The 27,351-nt window shown below is 43.3% G+C and overlaps 1 protein-coding gene across 4 annotated transcripts in view; it reads right to left on the reverse strand.

Annotated features, from left to right (window-relative positions):
- The window catches only part of ola1 (Obg-like ATPase 1), a 196,800-nt gene extending 183,914 nt beyond the window's left edge, over positions 1-12,886 (reverse strand). For 2 of the 4 annotated variants that reach the window (XR_013499541.1, XM_078228413.1), the window contains exons 1-2: positions 12,778-12,886; positions 12,212-12,315 (exon numbers count right to left, since the gene is read on the reverse strand). Coding sequence is in view for 3 of the 4 variants with exons in the window: in XM_078228413.1 (XP_078084539.1) it covers positions 12,212-12,312 (101 nt within the window). In the remaining variant the exon portion in view is untranslated. The remainder of the gene's footprint in view (positions 1-12,211; positions 12,316-12,777) is intronic. The other 2 variants (XM_078228414.1, XM_078228415.1) reach the window with 2 other exon arrangements.
- Between the last annotated feature and the right edge of the window lie 14,465 nt (positions 12,887-27,351).

Below are 27,351 nucleotides of genomic sequence, written 5' to 3' on the forward strand. Positions count from 1 at the left end.
TTGTGCAATCATCTATGAATATTGCCACTTCTGATCTTATGCTGGGAAGGAAGATTATTGATAAAGCAGCTGAAAATTCTAACTTGGAGGAACTCCTGCAGTGGTGTCTCCAACCAGTAGAGTCTCTTCTCCCCCAGATTCCCATTGACTCCAGTTTTGCCAGGGTTCCTTAATGCAATACTTAGCCAAATGCTGCCTTGATGTCATGGGCAATCATTCTACCTCAGCTCTGGAGTTCAGCTCTTTTGTCTATATTTGAACCAAGGCTGTAATGAGGTCAGATGAGTGGTCCTGTCAGAACCCAAGCATCAATGAGCAGGTTATTGCTAAGCAAGTGCTGCTTGACAATGCTGTTTGGTGATCCTTTCCACCATTTTACTGATGATCGAAAATAGGCTGATGGGACAGTAATTGGCCAGGTTGGATTTGTCCTGCTGTGTACACAGAAGAGACCTGGGCAATTTTCCACATTGCCGGGTGGTTGACAGTGTTGTAAATGTACTTGGACTGTGGCAAGTTCTGGAGCACAAGTCTTTAATACTATTACCAGTATATTGTCAGGGCCCATTGTCTTTACTGTATCCAATGTCTTCAGTCATTTCTTGATATCATGAGGAGTGAATCAAATGGGCTGAAGACTGGCATCTGTGATACTGGGGACCTCTAGACTAGGCCAAGATGGATCATCCATTTGGTACTTCTGCCTAAAGATTGTTGAAAATGATTCATCTTATTGTTTGCACTGATGTGCTGGGCTCCCTCATCATTAGAACATAGAACATAGAACATAGAACATTACAGCGCAGAACAGGCCCTTCGGCCCACGATGTTGCACCGACCAGTAAAAAAAAAACTGTGACCCTCCAACCTAAACCAATTTCTTTTCGTCCATGAACCTATCTACGGATCTCTTAAACGCCCCCAAACTAGGCGCATTTACAACTGATGCTGGCAGGGCATTCCAATCCCTCACCACCCTCTGGGAAAAGAACCTACCCCTGACATCGGTTCTATAACTACCCCCCCTCAATTTAAAGCCATGCCCCCTCGTGCTGGATTTCTCCATCAGAGGAAAAAGGCTATCACTATCCACCCTATCTAAACCTCTAATCATCTTATATGTTTCAATAAGATCCCCTCTTAGCCGCCGCCTTTCCAGCGAAAACAATCCCAAATCCCTCAGCCTCTCCTCATAGGATCTCCCCTCCATACCAGGCAACATCCTGGTAAACCTCCTCTGCACCCTCTCCAAAGCCTCCACATCCTTCCTGTAATGTGGGGACCAGAACTGCACACAGTACTCCAAGTGCGGCCGCACCAGAGTTGTGTACAGTTGCAACATAACGCTACGACTCCTAAATTCAATCCCCCTACCAATAAACGCCAAGACACCATATGCCTTCTTAACAACCTTATCTACTTGATTCCCAACTTTCAGGGATCTATGCACACATACACCTAGATCCCTCTGCTCCTCCACACTATTCAAAGTCCTCCCGTTAGCCCTATACTCAACACATCTGTTATTCCTACCAAAGTGAATTACCTCACACTTCTCCGCATTAAACTCCATCCGCCACCTCTCGGCCCAACTTTGCAACCTGTCTAAGTCTTCCTGCAAACTACGACACCCTTCCTCACTGTCTACCACACCACCGACTTTGGTGTCATCAGCAAATTTGCTAATCCACCCAACTATACCCTCATCCAGATCATTAATAAATATTACAAACAGCAGTGGCCCCAAAACAGATCCCTGAGGTACACCACTTGTAACCGCACTCCATGATGAATATTTACTATCAACCACCACCCTCTGTTTCCTATCCGCTAGCCAATTCCTGATCCAATTTCCTAGATCACCCCCAATCCCATACATCTGCATTTTCTGCAGAAGCCTACCATGGTGAACCTTATCAAACGCCTTACTAAAATCCATATATACCACGTCCACTGCCTTGCCCCCATCCACCTCCTTGGTCACTTTCTCAAAAAACTCAATAAGGTTAGTAAGGCACGACCTACCTGCCACAAAACCATGCTGACTATCACCTATCAATTCATTACTCTCCAAATAACTATAAATCCTATCCCTTATAATTTTTTCCAACATCTTGCCGACAACAGAAGTGAGAAGTGAGACTCACCGGTCTATAATTCCCGGGAAAGGATGGGGATATTCATGGAGCTTCCTCCTCTAGTAGTTCATAGAACTTGTTCATAGAATCCTACAGTGCAGAAGGAGGCCATTCAGCCCATCGAGTCTGCACCGACCACAATCCCACCCAGGCCCTATCCCCATAACACCATGCATTTACCCTAACTAGTGTCCCTGACACTAAGGGGCAATTTAGCATGGCCAATCCACCTAATCCACACATCTTTGGACTGTGGGAGGAAACCGGAGCACCCGGAGGAAACCCATGCAGACACAGGGAGAACATGCAAACTCCACACAGATATGACCCAAGCTGGAATCAAACCCAGGTCCCTGGCACCGTGAGGCAGCAGTGCTAACCACTGAGCCACCGTGCTGCCCCAGTAAGCTGTTTATTTGTCCACCAACATTCATCTGCTAAATCAAATGCCAGGTCATTTATCCGGTTTCATTCCTTTTATAGTTTTTAGCAGTTTGATACCACCGAGTGGCTTACTAGGCTACTTCTAAAGGCAATTAAGAGTCAACCACATTGTTGTGGATCTGGAATCACTAATGACCGCAGATTTTCATCCCTAAAGGACATTAGTGAACCAGATCGGTTTTTATGACAATCAACAATGGTTTCATGGTCAATGTTAGATTTAATTCCAGCTTTTTATTAAATTAAAATTTGCCATCTGCTGTGGTGGAATTCGAACCCAGGTTGCCAGAGCATAACCCCAGGTCTCTGGATTACTAATCCAGTGATAATACCACTGCACCACAGCCTCCCCCTAAACACTGTAGGTCTCACCCACCCCATCATTCTCCTTGTTAATTTATTACAAACCGACTGCCAACCCAATACTACTTGGTATACATCCCAGGCTTTTAAAAAGATTGAGCACACAAAATAAAGGGGCAAAACAAGCAATTTTTAAAATTAATTCTTGCGATCTGGGTATTGCTGGCTAGGCCAGCATTTATTGCCCATCCTCACCTCCCTTGAGATAGTGGTGAGCTGCCTTCTTGTGGTGTCGGTACACCCACAGTGCTATTAGGGAGGGAGTTCCAAGATCTGGACCAGATGACAGTGAAGGAACAGCGATATATTTCCAAGTCAGGATGGTGGGTTCCTTGGAGGGGTATTTCCAGATAGCGTTCCCATCTGTCTGCTGCCCTTGCCCTTCTAGATGGTTGGGGTCATGGGTTTGCAAGGTTCTGTTTAAGGAGGCTTGGTGAGTTCCTGCAGTGCATCTAGTAGATGGTACACACTGTTGCTACTGTGCGTGGATGGTGGAGAAGCTGAATGTTCGTGGATGGGATGCCAATCAAGTAGACAGCTTTGTCTTGGATGGCATGAGCTTCTTGAATCTTGTTGGAGCTGTACTTATTCAGGCAAGTGGAGAGTATTCCATCACACTCCTGACTTGTGCCTTGTAGTGGCCAAGCTTTGGGGAGTCAGGAGATAAGTTACTCACCGCAGAAGTCATAGCCTCTGACCTGCTCTTGTAACCACAGTATTTATATGGCTGGTTCAGTTCAGTTTCTGGTAACCTCCAGACTGTTGATTGAATGAAAGTATGCCTCCAATGAAGAAATGGAGAAATTACGACTGAAATGCACAATCTCTTGAAACAATTAGCGAAAAAGTCAATTTAACTACGTTTACTAAAAGGGGTAGGGTACAAGAGTATTGAGTATTGATGACATTATACAAAATGATATAGATTCAGCACGATGATGCCACAGCTGCGAAACTATTACGATAAGAGACTTGAAGCACTAGGGTTATTTCCATTGGAATAAGGAGGCGAATAGTACATGTAGCATAGGTTCTTGTGAAATTGTGAAGGGTATTCATATCAGTAAGGAAAGGGTAATTTCTGTTATTCAGAAGTCAGGAATGAGGGTTGGTCGATTTAAAATTGAGTGAGGAGAGAGGTTAAGAGAACAGTGGGTTGTTGAATTACAATTATTTCGTGCCCTTTGCAACCATCGCAAAGGGCAAATCATTTTGAAGCGCAGTCCCTATTGTAATGTGGGCAATGTGGCAGTCAATTTGTACACAAGGTAGCTTAAATAGCAATGTGATAATCCTCATCAGTTATTTTAGCAATGTTATTTGAAGGATAAATGTTAGCAAAAACACCAAGGAAATCGCCCCAACTCTTCAAAATCGTGCCATGGAAGCTTCTATATTCATGAAGGTAGGTAGATCTTATCTTTAACGTTCAATTTGAAAGACAGCCAACAATGCAGAATTCCATCAGTGGTGCACTGAAATGTTGGTCTAAATTTTGTGCTCAGGCCTCTGGAGTGGAACTTGAACTCCCAATCCTCAGGCTCAGAGGTGCTACCATAAAGCCATGCTTAATGTTTTGCACCATAGGGAGTGATTGAAGCACAGATCACTGGACCTTTCAATTATTTATCCAATTTTCCCTTGAAGTAAAGGAAGATACAAGACTATGGGGAGAGCACAGAGCAGTGGAAATTTAACCTTAGATTGCTCTAGCAAAGAACTGTTGGGTCGAATCACCTCCTCATTGGCGTAAACTTCCAAGTCGTACAAATAGAGATGACCAAGAATTTACTATTTTTACTGAACCAGTACACAAAAAAATCTTAATATCTCAAATGTTACAGTAACTTTACTGGTGGGTTTCTTAGAAATCTTAGAAACCGTACAGCACAGAAAGAGGCCATTCGGCCCATCGAGTCTGCGCCGACCACAATCCCACCCAGGCCCTATCCCCATATCCTTATATATTTACCCACTAATCCCTCTAACCTATGCATCCCAGGACACCAAGGGCAATTTTTTTTAGCATGGCCAATCAACCTAACCCGCACATCTTTGGACTGTGGGAGGAAACCCACGCAGACACGAGGAGAATGTGCAAACTCCACACATCACATCATGGTTTCTACATCATGGAAAGAGACCCGCTTATATTTAAAAACTTTATCCTTAATACTAAAACTGGTCTTTTCTGCTGAACAAAGAAAACTAAGATGACCGCTACAAATCACCTGATCTTGGGGTTGGCTCTCTGCCAGGAGCTGCAAGGACAAAAGAATTTTTTTTTAACTTTCTGGAATGTCACACCTCATTGTGCCAAGGCAGCAACTAACAGGCTCAAACCACACCTCGGACTGTCCAGGCTAATTTTTAAGGGAACTACAGGAATGTCATTTTCATTCAATAAACCAACCTTGCCAACAGGGTCAGTGGATCTGCTGAGACAAATGGCTTCTCAAATGCTAGACCCTCAACATAGATGACAACCTTTCAACAATTAAGAACTGCTACATTATCAGTCCTGAAATCAAAGGCAATTACAAACGCTGCTTCCAAAAGCATCCCTCTCAAGTCATTATGGAGAAGGAAGGACACATGACCTAATCGTCAGGTTGGGTAAGCAGTCTCAATTCCTCAAAGCCTGCTTGATTCTTAAAGTTTCTTATCAACACCTGCCAACTGGTCTAAACACAATTCATTTCAAGGATTTCCGTGTCATTTAACCAGCCAGAAAAACATCAGAGTAGAACCCCACCATAACTGAAACACCCTCTGGACTCTGGCACTCATATGGACTAATACTAATTTTTTTGGGGCCTTTATACTATAAAACCCCTTTTAAATGTGTGAATGTGCAGAGTGGGAAGAGGCAAACACTTTAATGTTCAGGGGACCCAGGTTCAAATCCCAGCGTGGCAGATAGTGGAATTTGAATTCAATAAAAAAAATCTGGAATTAAGAATCTACTGATGACCATGAAACCATTGTAGATTGTCAGAAAAACCCATCTTGTTCACTAATGTCCTTTAGGGTAGGAAATCTGTTGTCCTTACCTGGTCTGGCCCACATGTAACTCCAGAGCCACATCAATGTGGTTGACTCTCAACTGCCCTCCAATGGCAACTAGGAATGGGCAATAAATGCTGTGGAGATGCCGGCGTTGGACTGGGGTAAGCACAGTAAGAAGTCTCACAACACCAGGTTAAAGTCCAACAGGTTTATTTGGTAGCAAGTACCATAAGCTTTCGGAGCGTGCTGCTCCTTCGTCAGATGGAGTGGTTATCTGTTCTCCAACAGTGCACAGACACAGAAATCAAGTTACAGAATACTAATTAGAATGCAAATCTCTACAGCCAGCCAGGTCTTAAAAGGTACAGATAATGTGGGTGGAAGGAACATTAAACACAGGTTAAAGAGATGTGTATTGTCTCCAGACAGAACAGCTAGTGAGATTATGCAAGACCAGGGGCAAGCTGTGGGGGTTACTGATAATGTGACATAAATCCAACATCCCGGTTTAGGCCGTCCTCATGTGTGCGGAACTTGGCTATCAGTTTCTGCTCAGCTACTCTGCGCTGTCGTGTGTCATGAAGGCCGCCTTGGAGAACAGCAATAAATGCTGGCCAGCCAGCGACACTCATGTCCCATGAGTGAATTAAACAAAAACTCCTTTTTCCGAGTTTTGAATGTGTAAAATAAACTGCTCTTTGGAGTTACTCCTAACTTGAGTTTCCTGTGAATTTTACTTAAATTGGATCATAACAACCAAGGGATTGGGAAAACACGCTACTGCCTGTTCCTTTAAAAACTAATCCAAAGCACCTTCTTCTGAACAAGTGATAAGAGGAAATCAATGCTGTTCAAACCGTCCCTCTCTCCTGTCCGTAACATTACAAAACATATTTAATACCCAAGAACCATCCCCTAACCTCTTTCCAAATCTGTTCAATGATCGATTGCACCCGTCTGTAACAGTGTGGTCAGTAAATCATCAGGACAGTGCTGTCAGGCAGATATTAGAAGTTTCAATAAAAAAAATTAAAAATGTAAGCAACTGACCAGGAATTTGATAGTCAATAACATTATGGGCCATTTAATCGATTTGCCTTTTAAAATTGATCGCTACTGCTGTTCATCCCCTTTTGTTTCACCATTGTTTTGCACTTTAATGATCGATGATTTTAATTTCCACTTGCTATTTGTTAGCTGGTATACTCCCCAACTTTAAAGATGTGATTCCTTGCTTCTTTATGAATGTTCAGACCATCAAATGCCAGCCTAGCAACTAATAGCGTGATGGAAGTGTCATTCTTCAGTTACAAGTCCTGTAAAATGTCCGCAAGTTTTGAATTCAGTGACAGGAGTGGTGGCTTGAAAAATCATTTTAAAAATATGGTCCAACAAAGGGGTTGCCAACCTTTTTTGTATCTAAAGAGCTTTTTTAAAATTGCCTAAAATAAAAACTACTCGACAGCAAAAGATGAAAAATAATCATAGAATGAAGTATTGGCATACCTTAAGAAGCAAATATAGCTGAGACAATCTAAGGAACATTAATGCTGTAAAAATCATTTGCTTTATCTTCTCTCTGATGCCTAAAAAAGTGGCCACAGTTACTAATGAATTTCAATCTTGTATATAGGTTAGGCAAAAAGCCAGTTTCTACATCCCAAAAACAGATTTTAAAAAACATTATGTTAATCTTGATACCACCTAAATCTTAAACCTGCCTTTGGCTTTATCAACTTCTCCTTGGAGGATCATAAAAGCACATGGGATCAACAGATTTTTTTGGCTATTGATTCTGATAAAAACAAGTTTCTAATGTCACATTTAACTCATCGCAGCTATTAGAAACAATAACGGTTGGAACCATAAAACCCGTTCATTGAACCCAAGATTGTATCTATAACTATAGGACTCAACTGATCGAAGTTTATTTAGAGCACAATATTTTTCTTTTCTTAGCAGGTAGAACTAGAACTAGGGGGCATGGCCTCAAAATAAGGGGGAGCAAATTTAGGACCGAGTTGAGGAGGAACTTCGTCACCCAAAGGGTTGTGAATCTGTGGAATTCCCTGCCCAGTGAAGCAGTTGAGGCTACCTCATTGAATGTTTTTAAGGCAAGGATAGATAAATTTTTGAACAGTAAAGGAATTAAGGGTTATGGTGAGCAGGCAGGTAAGAAAAGCTGAGTCCATGAAAAGATCAGCCATGATCTTATTGAATGGCGGAGCAGGCTCAAGGGGCCAGACAGCCTACTCCTGCTCCTAGTTCTTATGTTCTTAACCATTTGAAACTGTAAAGTGCAGCATAAGTGCAGCTTTTTATCCCCACATTTAAAAACATGGCTCTTACTTCTTCAGCAAGACAAATACCGTAAGTGATATTTCTCCTAATTTATATAAATTTAGCAAATTCTAGCATAAAATAACTGCAAATATTAAATTTTCTAATGTTATGAATAGAAACATGAAATATATCAACAGACAAGAGCAATCCCAATTTCAAGGGTGGTTTGAACTTTTCATCTAAGACCACAATTACTCTGAAGTGGTCTCTTAAATGGTATTTTGAAAGCCCCTGATCTACCACTTTCCAGTCCAGTGACATCCTTACAGGAATGTACATATTCCAGTAGGGGTCACTGGATTGTCATCAGGAGTGGGTTCCACCCTGGTCCAAGGTCATTGAGGCCAACAATTATATCCCCAATGTCATCCTAGCAGAGATCAGCTCAGTGCACAGACCATAAATCAAACTAGGGACTACAAAACTCAGTACTTCAAAAGTTGTACTTTGCAACTAGGCCCATCAGGTGCAGTACTACACTACATAATCTATAGCTAGCTAGTTCTTTCCAGCATCTTACCACAGCTAAGCTTAGTCACTAAAACAACAAGAATTCCTCAATTATTCATGAAAATGAACCTCAAACTACTAAAACTAAATTGTTCGATGGCTGCATATTCTGTGCAGAATACTTTATCCCAATATGCCTCAAGTTTAATCCAACTTAGAACATTTACTATTTTACAGCATATTTTCCCTCAAGTTGACCAACATGCATTTATTTTCCTTCCTGTTTAAAAAACATTCTTGCGCTATGGGCACCATTGGCAAGGTAATATTTATTGTTTGTTCCATTACAGTGGAGGCATTAAGAGTCAATCAAATAGTGTGGGCTTCAAGGCACATGGAAGCCAGACTAGGTAAGGATAGCAGGTTATTTTTCTGGAATAGCATTAGCGAATGACCTTCAATGGCCATTTTCTGAGGTTGGCAGATTTACCAAATTCAATTTCACAACTTGTTAGGACAAATCTGGATTCTCTGGGTTGCTAGTTCAGTACTATAATAGATCATAACCCAGATCAGTTTAAAATGAAGTTGCCCATCAAGTAAAAGTACACTGTCTCCTACAAACTCAAGATGGCTTTGCGAGTTGATCGCCAATACCCGACTGCACAAAATCCAGTAATGTCATTCCCAGGAGAGACAGTGCCAACAAAAACCTGATTGTGTTTGAGCTTCCTCTACAAGGTTCCACCACTGATAAAAACAAATCTGTAGCGTTTCACAATAGGCATTTTTGCAAGTATTTTTATTAGTCCGTGTCACCTTTCCAGCTGCCTAATGAAATTTTCCAAAAATCAGCACGGCATTTGAGTAGCCAGTTGATTTTTCATATTTACATTACCGGAAATTAGCCAAACACAAATAAAGCTACAAAAGAAAAAGTACAACACCAAAGGTAAACAAGCAAAGTGGATAAGGATAAAATTCAGAAAAAAATAATCCTTATGACTGCAAATAAAGTAAAAGTTTATTTATTAGTCACAAGTAGGCTTACATTCACACTGCAATGAACTGACTGTGAAAATCCCCCAGTCGCCACATTCCGGCGCCTGTTCGGGTGCACCGAGGGAGAATTTAGCATGGCCAATTCACCCAACCTGCACATCTTTTGCACTGTGGGAGGGAACCAGAGCATCCGGGGAGAATGTGCAAACTCCACACAGACAGTGTCCCAAGCCAGGAATCAAACCTGGGACCCTGGCGCTGCGAAGCAGCAGTGCTAACCACTGTGCCACCATGCCACCCTCGTGAGCCCTGCTGCACATTGCTCCCAATAAAGATGGCAGTCTCATGCGCTCTGTTGCACATTGCCCCCTATAAAGATGGTGGTCTTTCATGTGCCCTGCTGCACATTGCCCCCTATAAAGATGGCTAACCTGGGCCTACCATCAGCATTCAACTGCATATGCATGACACTGGCAGCAAAAGCCATAAAAGGAATCACCCGAGGACCTGCACAAGTAATCAGCATAACATTCATCAAGTGACTGAGGAGGAAGGCAGAAATGCAAAATACTAGTTTCTTGGGAATTGGAGTAAGTTGTAGAATTGATGATATTTTTCTAAAACAGGACATGCTATGTTATAAATAATTTATAAGAAAAGGAAAATGTAAATCCCCTCCAAAGAAATACCTCAGGACAGTAACTAAAGCAAATTAACAAGTTAAAATACTATTTATAGGTATCCTCTATGAAAACATGTTTTCCACAAAGCAATTTATTACATTTGCTTCCAGTCAAACAAAAAATGCTCTTTTCATCTAGAGGCATTGATTCACATGGTTGTATAGTTCCGAAGAAGGTATTTTCTGATGCCTTAGTTAAATGTAATCTTGATTTAGGAATAGGCAACAGGAGGACAAACTCCTGACAGATTTTAAACCCAAAATATATATTACTCAAGTATTTGATCTATTGTGACATTGTACAAATCAGGCAGAAAATAATCTCTTTTAAGCTTTGAGTCTGCCCTTAACTTTTTTTGTTCTTCCCTGTCATCTTCTGCTTCTGTCTTTTAACTTCTTTCCTGTAGACCGTACTTGGGTACGGTGGGTACTGCAGAGAAATTACGACATTCAAGTTCCCTTCTCAATCACTCCCAGTCCACTCATTCTCCATTGCCTCTTCACCTCCCATTTTCCATTCCCCTTCTGACCATTCATTCCCACTCCTATAACTACCTCTACCACTTTAAATTACCCACTAAAACTCTTTACATGTTCTTTTCCCATTCTAATACACCCCTCCATATATTTGCACTTGCTCCTCCCGTGCCATCTCATCCTCAACCAATTTCCCTTTTATCTGTTTCCCTCAGAACCTTTGTTTTGATTTCAAAATTCACATTAAAACAAAAACACATTTCTATGACATTCTATGACACAAGGTAGGTCATTCTCTCATCGGGTTATAGGGTTATAATAGTAATTAATCACATCACAGAATCATATAGTGCAGAAGGCGGCCATTTGGCCCATCGAGTCTGCACCAACCACAGTTCCACTCAGGCCAGATCCCCATAACCCTATGCATTTACCCTAGCTAGTCTCCCTGACACTAAGTGGCAATTTAGCATGGTCAATCCACCTAACCCACACATCTTTGGAGTGTGGGAGGAAACCGGAGCGCCCGGAGGAAACCTACGCAGATACGGGGAGAATGTGCAAACTCCACACAGACAGTCACCCAAGCGGGAATCGAACGCGGGTCCCTGGTGCTGTGAGGCAGCAGTGTTAACCACTGTGCCACCATGCCGCCCCACAGATACACAGATTGCCAGCTCTTGTAATTTTGTTAACTATACCATATTTGTTCTACCAATGTGAGTGATTCAGTGGTAAAGCTAGACGCACCAAATTTCCTTCTTTTTGTCTTCAATTCCAATGAATTGTGGAGTAATATAATGCAAAACTCAATAAATTGTAAACAAACTGCAATGTATGGCAACATCGTACAATGCAACATTTAGTTTGCAGTTTTAGTTTAATTATAACTCTATAAAGTCTTAAGCATACTATTAATCGACTGTACTGCAGTAATTTTAAATCAGCAATATTAAATTGTGCTGTATGTACAAAATGTCATCCAATTCAGTAATGTATTCATTTAACATTCAACAGTTTGATTTAGAGAAGAATAAATGTTTCAACATTCATCTAGAAACTTTCTAAACTTATATTTTAATCTTAATAGAAGACCTGTTCTATCTTGTGCACATTAAATGATAACCATTATTATGCAAGCCAATGTGCAGACTGCTGCTCCTTGCTTAACCAAGGTAATTCAGGTTTACCAGTTCTCATCACACTAGGCCAGGTACTGATCTCAAAAGTATTAGTAGTATAATAAAGATAGTTTTTACATTAATGCAACACATATGCTGGTATGCAAAGTTAAACAACTTACCCTACATTTGGCAATCCAACAATGCCAATCTTCAACGAGGTACCAAATCGTCCAATAATGGGTGGTAACTTGGGTTCATTATCTCCCTTTTTGGGGGGCATGTTCTGAAACACAAACTGCCAAATTAGTAGCTGCACTATAAATGTTTAAAGATCAGATACTACAATCTCTTGGTGAATTTATCACCAATATGCCAAAGCTCTGATGAGATAAGAAATCTGTGAATTTTTCTGCACTTATACAACCTGAGCAGCCCCCAAAAGGAAGCACTTACGCTATTTATAACCAGCTCACAACTGACAACTAGCAAGGCTCAGTCATGCCCTTTTAAGAGAGCGTCTCTGTTCGTTCAGCCCTGGCACTGTTGCTGCTGCTGCTCTGTAAAATCTACTTTGATCCTTATTTTTTATCAGGATCTTTCTGAAGGCGAGTGGGGGCGCAGGCCTCAGTCACCAAAACCAGAGAAGGCCCGAACAGCATTTTGAATAAAAGCAAACGCCTGCTGGTGCAGGGAACCGTGTTGAGGACGCAGATAAAACATGAAAGCAGCACAGTGCGACCTTCACCTGGTAAAATCGCGGTTCTGGTACCCGGGGATAAGGGGGATAATTACACAGCCCAGCAGCAGCTCCTGGCACTCCACGCGCCCAACAGCCAGAGGGGGAGGGGCACCAGGAACCTGGAGCATGCGCAAGAAAACCCCGCCCATTGGCTGACATCTGGCCAATTAGAGAGCAGGCAAAATTGAGTAGTTACTTTTAGGAGAGAAAAGTGGAGAGAAAGTGAAAGCATTGGAGAGAAAAATACATGTTATGGTGAGGAAGTAGGGAAAAGTACCATCAATGAAGGCTCAGCTACCAATGACTCATCATTCACCTGAAGTTATTTCTTTGCATCACCACAGCTTACATAAAACACTGGTTCAGCCTCAACTGGAGTACTGAGTACACCAGACCTTAGGAAGGTATGGCTATGATTACTTGCATGGGTCCCAGTTATGCCTGTCTCTTTATGGGTTATGTGGAACATTCCCTGTCCTAGTCCTACTCCGGCCCCCTCCCACAACTCTTTCATCGGTACATCGACGACTATTTCGGTGCCACTTCATGCTCTCATCTGGACTTGGAAAAATTTAGCAATTTTGCTTCCACTTCTCATCCCTCTATCATCTTCATGTGGTCCATCTCTGACACTTCTCTTCCCTTCCTTGACCTCTCTGACTCCATTTCTGGTAATAGACTGTCCACCGGTATCCATTACAGGCTCACCAACTCCCACAGCTACCTTGACTACAGCTCTTCACACCCCACATCCTGTAAGGACCCATCTCATTCCCTCTGCCACATCTGTTCCAATTATGCCATTTTCCAAAAATGGCGCTGCTGATATGTCTTCCTTCTTCCTTAATCGTTGTTTTCCATCCACTGTGGTTGATAGGGCTTTCAACCATGTCCAACACATCACCTGGGCCACTGCTCTTACCCCCTCCCCTTCCCTCCCTCCCAGAACCAGGATAGGATCCCCCTTTGTCCTCACTTTTCACCCCATCAGCCTCCACATTCAAAGGATCATCCTCTGCCATTTCTGCCGACTCCAGCATGATGCCACCACTCAACTAATCTTCCGCTCACTCCCCTTGTCAGCATCATGATAGAGTTCCCCATGTCCTTATCTTTCATCACACAAGTCTCCAATTGAATGGATCGTCCACTGCTATTTCCACAAGCTCTAATGTGGTGCCACCACCAAACGCATCTTCCCAACCATCCCATTTCTATATTCCAAAGAGATCGTGCCCTCCCTAGTCCATTCTTCAGTCTGCCTCTTCCTTTGCTGTGGCACTTTCCATGCAAGTGCAGGAAATGTAACAGCTGATCTTTCACTTCCTCCCTTCTCACCGTCCAAGGCTCCACCAACACTCTTTCCAAGTAAAATAGTGATTTACTTGTACTTCTTTTAATTTGGTATGCTATATGCATTGTTCATGATGTAGTCTCCTCTACACTAGGGAGACCAAACACAGATTGGGTGACAGTTTTGCAGAACACCTCCATTCAGTCCATAAGCATGACCCCAAACTTCTCGTTGCTTGTCATTTTAATTCTCTACCTTCCTCCCACTCTGACCTTCTTGTCCGTGGCCTGCCAATATGTTCCAGTGAAGCTCAGCACAAGCTCAAGGAACAGCACCTTATTTTTTGACTTGGCACTGTACAGCCTTCTGGACACAATATTGAGTTCAAAATTTTAGATCATAACCTCTGCTTCAAGTAGTTCTATATTTTTTATTTTTTTTTATTTTGCTGGGTTTGTCTTGTCTTGTTTCCTTCTTTATCCCTTCAAAATTTACATTTAAGTTAAAGAATAAAAAGTATGCTTATGACAGATGTCAGGTAAAAAATACAATTGTGAACCCTAAAGAAGTACTTAGACCACTTCAGGGCCAGAGAGTCCTTGCCTGAGCTGCCCCTGCCTCCAACCATGGAGATAACTGCTGTCAGTGTCAGCCCTCAGCTTGAAGATCTCACCATGTTTGCCACTTCGAATAGTGAAGGTACGGACTCGGAGATGGAGGCTGAAGAAGTGGGCCTCCAGGCTTAAGCAGAACCTGAGGAGGAGCCTGCTTCGGTAACCGTGCATTGCACCCTCCTAAAGAGAAGGTCCCCTGTTTGGTTTACACCACCTGACCCAGCCCCGCCTTCAACAGACCTCCTCCGACTGAGTGCCAAGTGATGGAAAGGACTTTCTTGCAGCGTGGGTGCTGGGAGAGACACGGATCTAAAGGGGAGTGGGATGTTATGATGACCACAAAGGCCACGGGGGATCATCAATAGCTCTCCCCTTGGGCTTCGGAAAGTACGAGCTGCCTTATTGAGTGAGCATTGGGAAGCAGTCAGCAGGGGTTTTTAAGCCTGTTACTTTACCCAGATTGAGGTTGTAGGTCCCGAGGTGAAGACTACCTGACTCTAAGCCGCAGGGATGGCCTTATCCTTTTTTTGCACAATAAAGGGTATTGGTGATGGGAAACTGCCATTTGGCTGAATTACTACACATAGCTAAGGTACTGAATGAATACTTTACATACCAAGGAAGAAAATGTTACCCAGGCTATGATGAAGGAGGAGGTAATTCAGATACTAAAACTGTTTAAAATCAATAAGGAGGAGCTTTTGGGTAAGCTGTCTATACTTAAAGTGGACAAGGCATCAAGACTGGATGAGATGTGTCCAAGACTAATGAGGGAATTGAGAGTGGGAATATTGGAGGCATTGTCCATAATTTTCCAGTCTTCCTTAGACTCAGGGGTGGTGTCTGAGGACTGGAAAATTGCGAACAGTGTAAAGAGCATAAATATAAACCCAGCAACCACAGGCCTTCAGTGGTTGGAATGTTTTAAAAACAATAATTTGGGACAAAATTAATAATCACATGGACAAATGTTAATTAGGTTAATTAAGGAAAGCCAGCATGCATTACTTAAGGGAAAACTTTATTTGATTAGCTTGCTGGAGTTTTTTGAAGATCTAATAGAAAGGGTTGATGAGAGTAATGCTGTTGATGTGGCGTACATGGACTTTCAAAAGGCATTTGATACAATGCCGCTCAACAAACTTGTGAACAAAGTTATAGATCATGGAATAAAAGAGAATGTGGCAACATGGAAATGAAATTGGTTGAGTGACAGCAAACAGACTAGTGGTTAATAGATATTTTTCAATTTGGAGGAAGGTTTGTAGTGGAGTCCCCCAGGGGTTAATCTTGGGACCCTTGCTTTTCCTGATATATTTTAATGACGTGGACCTTGGTGTACAGAGTACAAATTCAAAATTTGCAGATGATCCAAAACTTGGAAGCATTGTGAACTGTAAGGACATAGACAAGTTGGTAGAAGAGGGAGACAGGCGGCAGATGATATTCAAAAAAGAGAAATGTGTAGTGATTCATTTTTGTAGCGACAATATAAAATAAAGGACACAACTCTGAAGTGGTGCAGGAGCAAAGGGACCTGGCTGTATATGTGCACAAGTCATATAAGGCAGCAGGACAAGTTGAGAGTGGTCATAATGCATATAACTTTATTCATAAGGTTTTAAAGTTTATTTATTAGTGTCACAAGTGGGCTTACATTAACACTGCAATGAAGTTACTGTGAAAATCCCCTAGTTGCCACACTCCGGCACCTGGTCGGGTACACTGAGAAAGAATTTTGCATTGCCAATGCACCTAACCAGCATGTCTTTCAAACTCTGGGAGGAAACCGGAGCATCCAGAGGAAACCCACACAGACACGGGGAGAACGTGCAAATTCCAGACAGACAGTGACCCAAGCCAGGAATCGAACCCGGGTCCTTGGTGCTGTGAGGCAGCAGTGCTAACCATTGTGCTACCATGCCGCCCACGGCATAGAGTACAAGAGCAAAGATGTAATGTTGAGCTTATATAAGGCACTATTTTGGCCCCAGTTGCAGTACTGTGTCAAGTTCTGGGCACCGCACTTAAGGAAGAATGTGAGGCATTGGAGAGAGTGCAGAAAAGATTCATGAGAATGGGTTTCAGGGATGAGAAACTTCAGTTACAAATATAGATTGGAGAAATTAAGACTATTTTTCTTGGAGAAAAGAAGGCTGAGAGGAGATTTGATGGAGGTATTCAAAATCATGAGGGGTCTGGACAGAGTAGATAGGGAGAAACTGTTCCCAATCATGAAAGGATTGAGAATTGGAAGGCACAAATTTTAAGTAATTGGCAGAAGAAGCAAAACTCAATATGGGAAAAACATTTTTATGCAGCAAGTGTTCAAGATCTAGAATGCACTGCTTGAGAGTGTGGTGAAGACAAGTTCAATTGAAGCATTCAAAGGGGAATTAAACTGTTATCTGCAAAGGAAGAATGTTCAAGGTTACAGGCAGAAGTGAATTGCTGATTCGGAGAGCTGATGCAGACACAATGGGCTGAATGGCCTCTATTTGCGCTGTAAAAATTGTGAGATTCTGTGATATTCAATTAAACACAGATGTAGATCTATAAAGCAGAAAACTGGAAGTATGTTTAAAATATTTTATTTGTGCTTGATGAATACAAATTTATGCCATTAAACGAGGTAAGTGTGTGTATACTAAATGGAATTCAACAAGGCTGTTTTGCAGAAATCAAAAATTCTTTTCTTTCTATTGCTCTTCAATGGAAATCATTATGGATGTCAGGATGATCAGTTTTCTTCCCTATGTGTGGGAGGCAGCTGGGGTGGTAGAAGATTTGGTTGCTATTATTTGGTTGATTTCTGTTTCAAAACATGTTCTTAGAACAGTTGGAATATATGAGGGGAAAGAAAACAGCAGAATTCTCCTTGGAACAGAGAAGCCTATTTGATAGAGGTGTTTAAAATCATGAAATGTTTATATAGAGTATGTAAAAATAACCTGGTTCGTCAATGTTCAGAAAAACAGTGTAAATAACTGGATTAATCCTGAAAAGAGCTAGGGCAGATTCAATGGGCTGATGGCTTCCTGCACTGTACTATTCTATGTTGCATTCAGATGGTTTTGATGTAGCCATTCATGCCTCATTTTGACATAAACTTTGTTTCTTTACTATACTGTTACACAGACCATGTAAACCAATATGTGACCTGTGGTCAGACTCACCACACTCTGAAACCAAGTTACAGATGCCAGCCAATACAACTTCTGCGGATTTCATATCAATTTCCCCCAGGTGCTTGTCACACTGTGAGCCAACTGAGCTCACTGGAACTCTGACTTCCACGTGTGGGTTTTCAATTTCTGCTCTCAAAGAACATGCCTTGGAATCTTGCCACAAACAATGCTTTGTCTTGAATGCCTTCACCAAGACTTCACCTTTAAGATTTCAAATTCTCCTTTCGGTATTCCTCTGCCCTGGATTGCCACATGCATTCAAACTTCCATGGAACTTGTCAGGTGCCCAGCCACGCCAATAAAACACCATCGATTCACAGGCTGTATTAAGGTGTCATCAACATTTTGATCATGTTGGATATCTAGCTTCTCATAGAGCCAACTTCAAATCTGGTTCCCGCAAGATGTCTCTTCAATTCAGAGCCTTTTCTCTGCACCTTGCTTTAACTTCAGTAAACAGAACATTGACTTGACAGTCCTTATCCCCTTGACTTCATAGTCCTCCTGGAACCTTCCTCTGTCCTATTCCCTAGCTTCTGGAACTTTCTGTTCTTTAGCTTAGGATTGGCATTCTGTCCCTGTGCATTATCCTACCTAACTGTTCTAACAGTTTCTGTGGAATGTTTCTTGCCTCTGGGCTACCTGGCTCCAAACTGAAACTTAAGTGCCTCTTCTTTTCAGTGTGGGCCTCTGATTGCTAAGCAACAACTTAGTTTTTTTTAACCCTGTACTTGGTTTACGTCGTAAAATCTTCATTACAATGCAGGCAAAACTTAATATGAAACTAAACTGACCAACTTGCAAGCACCTTTGTTTAACATGAAGCTAAACAGAAGCTTTAACCCTTTCTTAGCACATAAAGACAGAAACACAAATTAAGCTTAAATTTCAAACTTATATCTTATACCTAACATACATAATCCAAATATAATTGACTTAAACCATCCCTATTTTCCTAACAATACCCATTACCACTCTCTTTGACCGCTGAATCATGAAATCCTCTATCATTTAATCTCCCCTACCCTCCACCCAATTTCAGACCTTCTCCATTGTTCTTCCTGTTTCCTCGCCCCCTTCCACCTGCTTAAAATCCCGTATTTCTCGATTTTTCTTCAGTTCTGATGAAACATCACTTGACCTGAAAGATTGGGCGAGATCTTTCCGCCTGCCAGCAGCAGGAATCGTGGAAGATGGGGCCAGAATATGTGTCAGTAAGCCAAAAATCAGCTTCCTGAAGTTGGGAAGTCAGTTTGCAATTGTCCTCAACTGACTTTCATGGTGGGTCACTTTTCCTGCTGGCCAACCCATTTTGCACCTCATGAATGCTCGTTAAAACCTCAAAAGACCAGAATCTACTGGCTCCATCCAATCTACCAATATACCCATGGGAATTTACAAAGTCCCGTTTCCCAAATTTACAAACATGGCACACTCCCGGCAAGGGAGATATTCATTACCCACCAGCCCATCAATGTTGCCAATACCATTGCTGATGACCACAGTGAGCAGAAGAGAGGTGGGGGAGAGGTTAGTGCAAGACATGAGAGGAAGAGGTGCTAGAAGAGACAAAGTAAACCTAAAATAGAACTTAAATTTAGAGATCCTTTTTACCCACAATCTGGCTTTTGATAGTGGGGGCAGGGCTGGGGGAGAGCACCATTTGAGATGCAACCAGAGATAAAACCAGTTTGCATATTTCCTTCCTATAAACCCCATGGTTGCCTGCAGAGCAGCTTAAGATCAGCACATGGCAGGATCAAAAGGGGTAGAGAGACTCCTTATTCTAACAGCCTCCTGCCTGGTTTACACCAGGTGGGCGTATTTCAAATTGGGGTGCACTTTTCCCACCCCCTGCAAGAGGAGCCAAATGTAATTTGCGGCAGGGAGAACTCATTTTGAGTTTCACCCCGCCCCGGTCAAGGATGTAATCTGGTTCACACCCAACAAGAGCATGAACTAGAGTAGCATATTTCAATCCTAATTTTAATATGAATCTTCAGTTTAAGCCGGATTCACCCAGCTCCCAGGATTCACACACCACCAGGTGCAATATGAAGCCGGCAGGAATTACAACTGGTCTCCATAAATGGAGGCCAGACGTGATAACCATGCTGGGGGTCTAAGAGGCCATTGGAGTCCTCGAGTGGTCTGGGACATGGCTGGGCAGTCCCCTGGCACTGCCCCCAGGACCCTGGTGGCACTGCCAAGGGACGGGGCCTGAAGGGGGGACCTTTGGCGACCCAATAGCAGAGTTTTGTGCATTTGGTATGTAGCTGGTAGCGGCGATTAGGAGAGGGCCTGATGCCAGCGAATGAGGCAGGGGGGTCTATGCCAATGAGTAGGGGGTTGGTCTGTTGGGTTGTCTGGAGATCGGATTTAAAATGTCATCCTGATCTCTGAGGAGCCAGCCATGCTGGCGTCTTTAGGTCTTTCCCAGCAGGAATCACCCGAACTCGAAAAAAATGTCTAAGTATGGGTGGATTGCGGTCTGGATCATGCTGACTCACCCAACGGGAATTGCTTTTCCCACCGCAGACAACAATTTTTTGGGAGAATTGCATCCTGGAATTCATGGAATCAGCTTCCAGTAGTTACTGACAACAACCAGCTCTACCTCTCCACCTCTCATGCCCCTCCATTGTCCTTTTGTTATCGGGCTGTTTCTCCAACATCCACTTCAGTATGAGTGACAATGTTTCTCCAGTTAAGCAATCAGAGGCCATGTTTTCCACCTCTGCCATGAACTCTCAACCCTTGCCACTGATTCCATCTTTACCTCAGACATTGTCATGGGTTGAACTAGACAATTTGAAGTTCTATTTAACACAAAGATTAGCTTCCAACCTTACGCTCGGTTCATTACAAAGACCACCTCTAACTTCCTATGTTATGTCACCATCTTTGCCCCTGACTCCACCTATCTACTACTAAAACGCTCACCATGCCTTTGTCACTCAGGTTCAACTGCTACAATGCCTTCTTATCTTGCCTTCCATTCTCCACCCTCTGTAAACTTTAGTTCACCTAAAATTCTGCTGACTGTGTCCAATTTTACACCAAGTCCCACTCACCCATCCTCCACTGCTTGTTGACATATATTGGCTTGTTTGTTAAAGAATCTCTTTGTCACAGTCAGATTCCTTCATAGCCTTTACCCTCCCTATCTCTGTGATCTTCTCCAGCCCTATAACCTTTGGCTGCAGTGAGGAACTTGCCAGAAACAACAACATCTTGTATTTATGTAATACTTTAAACATAATAAAGTATGTTTCATAAAGATAATAAAGGTGTTTCATGGGACCATTATAAAACAGATTATGACACCAAGCTACATGAGGTGATATTAGGGCAAATGACCAAAAGTTTGGTCAGGTCAAAGAGGTATGTATTAGGCAATGTCATAGAGAGCAGAGGGCAGAGATTTTAACAAGGGGATTCCAGAGCTTGGGATCCAGGCAGCTAAAGATAAGACCAGAATTAGAAGAACACAGTTACCTAGAAGGGGCTAGAGGGGATCGCAGAGCTAGGGAGAAACATTTGTAAGTAGGAATGATGTTATATACTAAAGTGGTCAGCTCACTTTAAAAGCAAAGGTAAAAGAATGAAAAGATTGCCACACAGTGAATTACTTAACCAGTTCATGGAGCGTTATTTGACTGGTGTTGCTTGCTTGCAGTCCAAGATGGAAGAGAAGAAACATCTCCCAAATGCCTCTGATAATCATGTGAGACACGACACAGAGATGCATTGAACAAAACAAAGAACAAAGAAAATTACAGCACAGGAACAGGTCCTTTGGCCCTCCAAGCCTGCATCGATCATGCTGCCCGACTTAACTAAAACCCCCTACCCTTCCGGGGACCATATCCCTCTATTCCCATTCTATTCATGTACTTGTCAAGACGCCCCTTAAAAGTCACTACCATATCTGCTTCCACTACCTCTCCCGGCAACGAGTTCCAGACACCCACTACTCTCTGTGTAAAAAATCTGCCTCATACATCTCCTTTAAACCTTGCCCCTTCCACTTTAAATCTATGCCCCCTAGTAATTGACTCTTCCACCCTTGGAAAAAACTTTTGACTATCCACTCTGTCCATGCCTCTCATAATCTTATAGACTTCTATCAGGTCTCCCCTCAACCTCCGTCGCTCCAGTGAGAACAAACCAAGTTTCTCCAACTTCTCCTCATAGCTAATGCTAATTCATGACGAAGGAGCAGCGCTCCGAAAGCTAATGATATTTGCTACCAAATAAACCTGTTGGACTTTAACCTGGTGTTGTTAAAACTCTTACTGTGTTCACCCCAGTCCAACGCCGGCATCTCCACATCATGACTTCTTTAACGGAGCCAGTTTTGTATCCACCTTGCCAGCTCACCTCTGATCCCATGCGACTTCACCTTCTGCACCCGTCTGCCATGAGGGACCTTGTCAAAGGCTTTACTGAAGTCTATGAAGACAACATCCACTGCCCTACCCTCACCAACCATCTTCATCACTTCCTCGAAAAACTTGACCAAGTTCGTAAGACACGACCTCCCCTTCACAAAACCATGTTGCCTTTCACTAATACGTCCACTTATTTCCAAGTGGGAATAAAGCCTGTCTCAAAGAATCCTCTCCAATAATTTCCCTACCACTGATATAAGGCTCACTGGCCTGTAATTACCTGGATTATTCTTGCCACCCTTCTTAAACAAAGGAACAACATTGGCTATTCTCCAATCCTCTGGGGCCTCCCCTGTAGCCAGTGAGGGTACAAAGATTTCTCTCAAGGCCCCATCAATTTCCTCCCTTTCCTCTCTCAGTATTCTGGGGTATATCCCATCAGGTTGTCCATTTTGGTTTTCAATACATAACATAAGAATTTAAAATTGAGGTGTAAGTCAATGAGCATTGTGGTAAAAGGTGAACAGGATTTGGTGTAAATTAGGACAGAGCAGCAGAGGTTTGGACAACCTCAATAGCATGGAGGAGTCTAACATCAACTTGGCACAGGGTTTCATACAGAGATTAGAGCCCATCCTTCCCAACATGTAAATGATGGCTATTCCATTCGCAAACTTATGGACTCAACTATGATGCTGCTTCTGATGACTGATGTTGCAACTTCCATTGCAGCTAACATTCCCTGTAAGCTGTGTGGTCAAAAGGCACACCGCAACCTCAAAACTCCTGCACAGCCCATGCACACACGGCTGCTTAAGTTGATGAGTGTATGGCCACCCAAAAAAAATTTAAAGAGCCCACACACTTTAACAAATTGGTTGTCCTCTACAAAAGGTAATTAGGTGGACACATTGTTGCAGCACAAGCGGCAGCCACCCAGACAGTGTTTGAGTGCTGCAGTGGAAATTCAGATTGTTGTCATGCAAGGTCAACCCGCTGCTGTGCAAGCTCAGACTGCTGCTATCATGCCTTGGATTATAGTTTTCAAATGGACAATCAGTTTATTATAGCAGTCCAGCAACCTCATCAGATAACCCAGGAGAGTGACAGTGATTCCATGGAGCATGAATCTGCTGTCCTTTTCAGGAAGACAACATTCAGCCTCCCATTCTGCCATTCTACCACTGCTCTTTCTGTTCATGTCAGCCAGCCCATGGTTAATGCAGTCTGCAGATGGATCTTCTAGGTCCAGAACTGCTTGAGACAGCCCTGCATCAGTCATACTGCAGCCACCAGGGTAGCACTGCATAGGAACACTGGGCCAGGCAAAGGCCCAAAGTAGACACTAAGGGAATGCATAAGGCTTATGTTTGTATGCAATATGGCACGATTTCATGATCTCATTTATAAATTTGGTTTGGAAAGTTTATGGTAACATTCATTTTTACATTGTGGCCAATGTGATGAATGAGCAATTGGAGTTGCAGTTACTGATTTTGCACTTGAATGAGCTCTCCAAGGACAAACTGGATAACAAAAAGGTTGTCCATGTTGCCCCCTCTAGTCCCCTTCCAGTTTTTCTATATCCTCCACCTCATGCTCTTCTCTTCAGATGTTCTCTATATTGGTGGTTGCAAGCATGCGGCAGGCTACCATGAATCTTAACATTCACTCTGCCACATAATGCAAAGCTCTCCCAGAATTGTTCACACAGCTGAAGTGTTTCAGCAAACCAATGATCTGCTCTACCACATCTTGTGTGACCGCATGGCTTTTATTGTATGTATGCTGCACACACATGCATGGATTAAAATCCTGAGCCATGTCATCAGTGAATAGCCTTTGTCACCAATAATCACCCTTTTGCTGTGGTGGCTGAAAAGCAGATGACACAGCAGACTGCCGCAAAATGAAGGCACCATTACTGCTGCCACAATACCAGGCATTGATCTGCATGACCCACTGCCTATAGTTGCAAACTAACTGGATGCAGAGGAAGTGAATCATTTTTCGGTTCTGGTATAGGGCAGAGTTAACATTCTGCACCCACAAAGTGCAGTCACCAGCACTCTGCACCTTCCTCGTGTAACAATGGATGCAAACTTTGTGATGTTGAAAATGTGTCCAACTCCAGCCTGGAAGGATTCAGACAAATTAAAAGTTCATCAACATGGTCATTTTCATAGCCACTGACAATTTGCTGCCTGTCCTGCTCTGGTATTGATGCTGCAGTTGCAGCAGGTGACTTATTTCAGCGAGGGTCTCCTCATTAAATTGCAAACATCTTGTACATTGTCCCTTGCACAGATTCAGATAGGAGAACTGTTCCTTGAACACCCTAGTCAAATATGACCTCCTACTGAGAGCCCTTCCCTCTCCCCTTCTGCTAGCTTACCTTTCTCTGTGTGGTCCCTGCTCATTCTCCCAGTCATACTGTATTCAGAGAGGAGTCCTGAATATTGTACCATGTCAGGGAGCAACTGGTTTATCTAAATTCCTTGAAGTCAGCAAAAACACCTTCAGTACCTACAATACCATTCCCTATGGACTCTTGCAACTTTAACTAACTATAGAAAGCATCAAACACCTGTGGAATCATGGAAACATTTATTACATCAACCTCAAAGTAGTTGGTTATCCCTTTTAAGTAGTGCTGTTGGGGTCCTTCCTGCTGCTTAATGTGTGTGTAACTGTCATGGTTGAGAGACACAGTAAGAAGCCTCATAACACCAGGTTAAAGTCCAACAGGTTTATTTGGTAGCAAAGGCCACTAGCTTTCGGAGCGCTGCCCCTTCGTCAGGTGAGTGGGAGATCTGTTCACAAACAGGGAATATAAAGACACAAACTCAATTTACAAAATAATGGTTGGAATGCGAGTCTTTACAGGTAATCAAGTCTTAAAGGTACAGACAATGTGAGTGGAGAGAGTGTTAAGCACAGGTTAAAGAGATGTGTATTGTCTCCAGACAGGACAGTTGGTGAGATTTTGCAAGTCCAGGCAAGTCGTGGGGATTACAGATAGTATGACATGAACCCAAGATCCCGGTTGAGGCCGTCCTCATGTGTGCAGAACTTGGCTATCAGTCTCTGCTGAGCAACTCTGTGTTGTCGTGTGTCATGAAGGCTGCCTTAGAGAACGCTTACCCGAAGATCAGAGGCCGAATGCCCGTGACCGCTGAGGTGTTCCCCAACAGGAAGAGAACAGTCTTGCCTGGTGATTGTCGAGTGGTGTTCATTCATCCATTGTCGTAGTGTCTGCATGGTCTCCCCAATGTACCATGCCTCGGGACATCCTTTCCTGCGGCGTATCAGGTAGACAATGTTGGCCGAGTTGCAAGAGTATGTACCGTGTACCTGGTGGATGGTGTTCTCACGTGAGATGATAGCATCTGAGTCAATGATCCGGCATGTCCTGCAGAGGTTTCTGTGGCAGGGTTGAATGGTGTCGTGGTCACTGTTCTCCTGAAGGCTGGGTAGTTTGCTGCGGACAATGGTCTGCTTGAGGTTGTGCGGTTGTTTGAAGGCAAGAAGTGGGGTTGTGGGGATGGCCTTGGCGAGATGTTCGTCTTCATCAATGACATGTTGAAGGCTCTGGAGAAGATGTTGTAGCTTCTCCGCTCTGGGGAAGTACTGGACGACGAAGGGTACTCTGTCCACCGTGTCCCGTGTTTGTCTTCTGAGGAGGTCGGTGCGGTTTTTCGCTGTGGCACGTTGGAACTGTCGATTGATGAGTTGAGTGCCATATTCTGTTCTTATGAGGGCATCTTTCAGTGTCTGGAGGTGTCTGTTGCGATCCTCCTCATCTGAGCAGATCCTGTGTATACGGAGGGCTTGTCCGTAGGGGATGGCTTCTTTAACGTGTTTAGGGTGGAAGCTGGAGAAGTGGAGCATCATGAGGTTATCCGTGGGCTTGCGGTACAGTGAAGTGCTGAGGCGACTGTCCTGAATGGAGATGCATGTGTCCAAGAATGCAACTGATTCCGGAGAGTAGTCCCTGGTGAGTCTGATGGTGGGATGGAACTTGTTGATGTCATCATATAGTTGTTTCAGTGATTGTTCACCATGAGTCCAAAGGAAGAAAATGTCATCGATGTATCTAGTGTATAGCATCGGTTGAAGGTCCTGTGCGGTGAAGAAGTCTTGTTCGAACCTGTGCATGTAGATGTTGGCATATTGAGGTGCAAATTTGGTCCCCATGGCTGTTCCATATGTCTGGATGAAGAACTGGTTGTTGAAGTTGAAACATTGTGGTCCAGGATGAAGCGGATGAGTTGTAAATTTGCATCTGGAAACTGGCAGTTGTCGGCATTGAGTACTGAGGCCGTTGCAGCAATGCCATCGTCATGGGGGATGCTGGTGTAGAGTGCCAAGACATCCATTGTGACGAGGAGTGCTCCTGGTTCAACTGCTCCATGTGTGCTAAGTTTCTGTAGGACGTCCGTAGTGTCGCAACAAAAGCTGGGGGTTCTTTGTACAATGGGTTTCAGGATGCCCTCGACGTAGCCGGAGAGGTTCTCGCACAGGGTCCCATTGCCCGATATGATGGGACGGCTGGGTGCGTTTGCCTTGTGTATCTTCAGGAGGCAGTAGAGATCTCCAATGCGGGGAGTACGTGGGATGAGAACACGGAGGGTGCTCTGAAGGTCCGGATCAAAGGTCTTGATCAGTCTGTTGAGTTGACGGGTGTGTTCTTTGGTCGGATCTGCGGGTAACTGTCTGTAGTGTTCCCCGTTGTTCAGTTGTCGGTACACTTCTTTGCAGTAATCCGTTCTGTTCAGTATGACGATGACCCCTCCTTTGTCTGCTGGTTTGATGACAATGTTGCGGTTGGTCTTGAGAGCGCGGATGGCATTACATTGTGCTTGGGTGATGTTCGGGGCTGTCTTGTGAATGCGGCTGTATCGACACACCTCCTGACAGCTTGGGCATACATGTCAAGTTGAGGGCAGCGGCCTTCCGGAGGAGTCCAATTCGACTCTTTCCTCTTCGGTTGCTGCACTGCGGATCTCTCTGTTGGCTGTTCCGGTTCATTGTGTTCGCTGTTGGCCTCTTGGGGTTTGTGGAAGAACTCCTGCAGCCTCATTCGCCTG

This window comes from Mustelus asterias, chromosome 14 (genome assembly GCF_964213995.1).
Source record: "Mustelus asterias chromosome 14, sMusAst1.hap1.1, whole genome shotgun sequence".
In the NCBI taxonomy this organism is placed as follows: domain Eukaryota; kingdom Metazoa; phylum Chordata; class Chondrichthyes; order Carcharhiniformes; family Triakidae; genus Mustelus; species Mustelus asterias.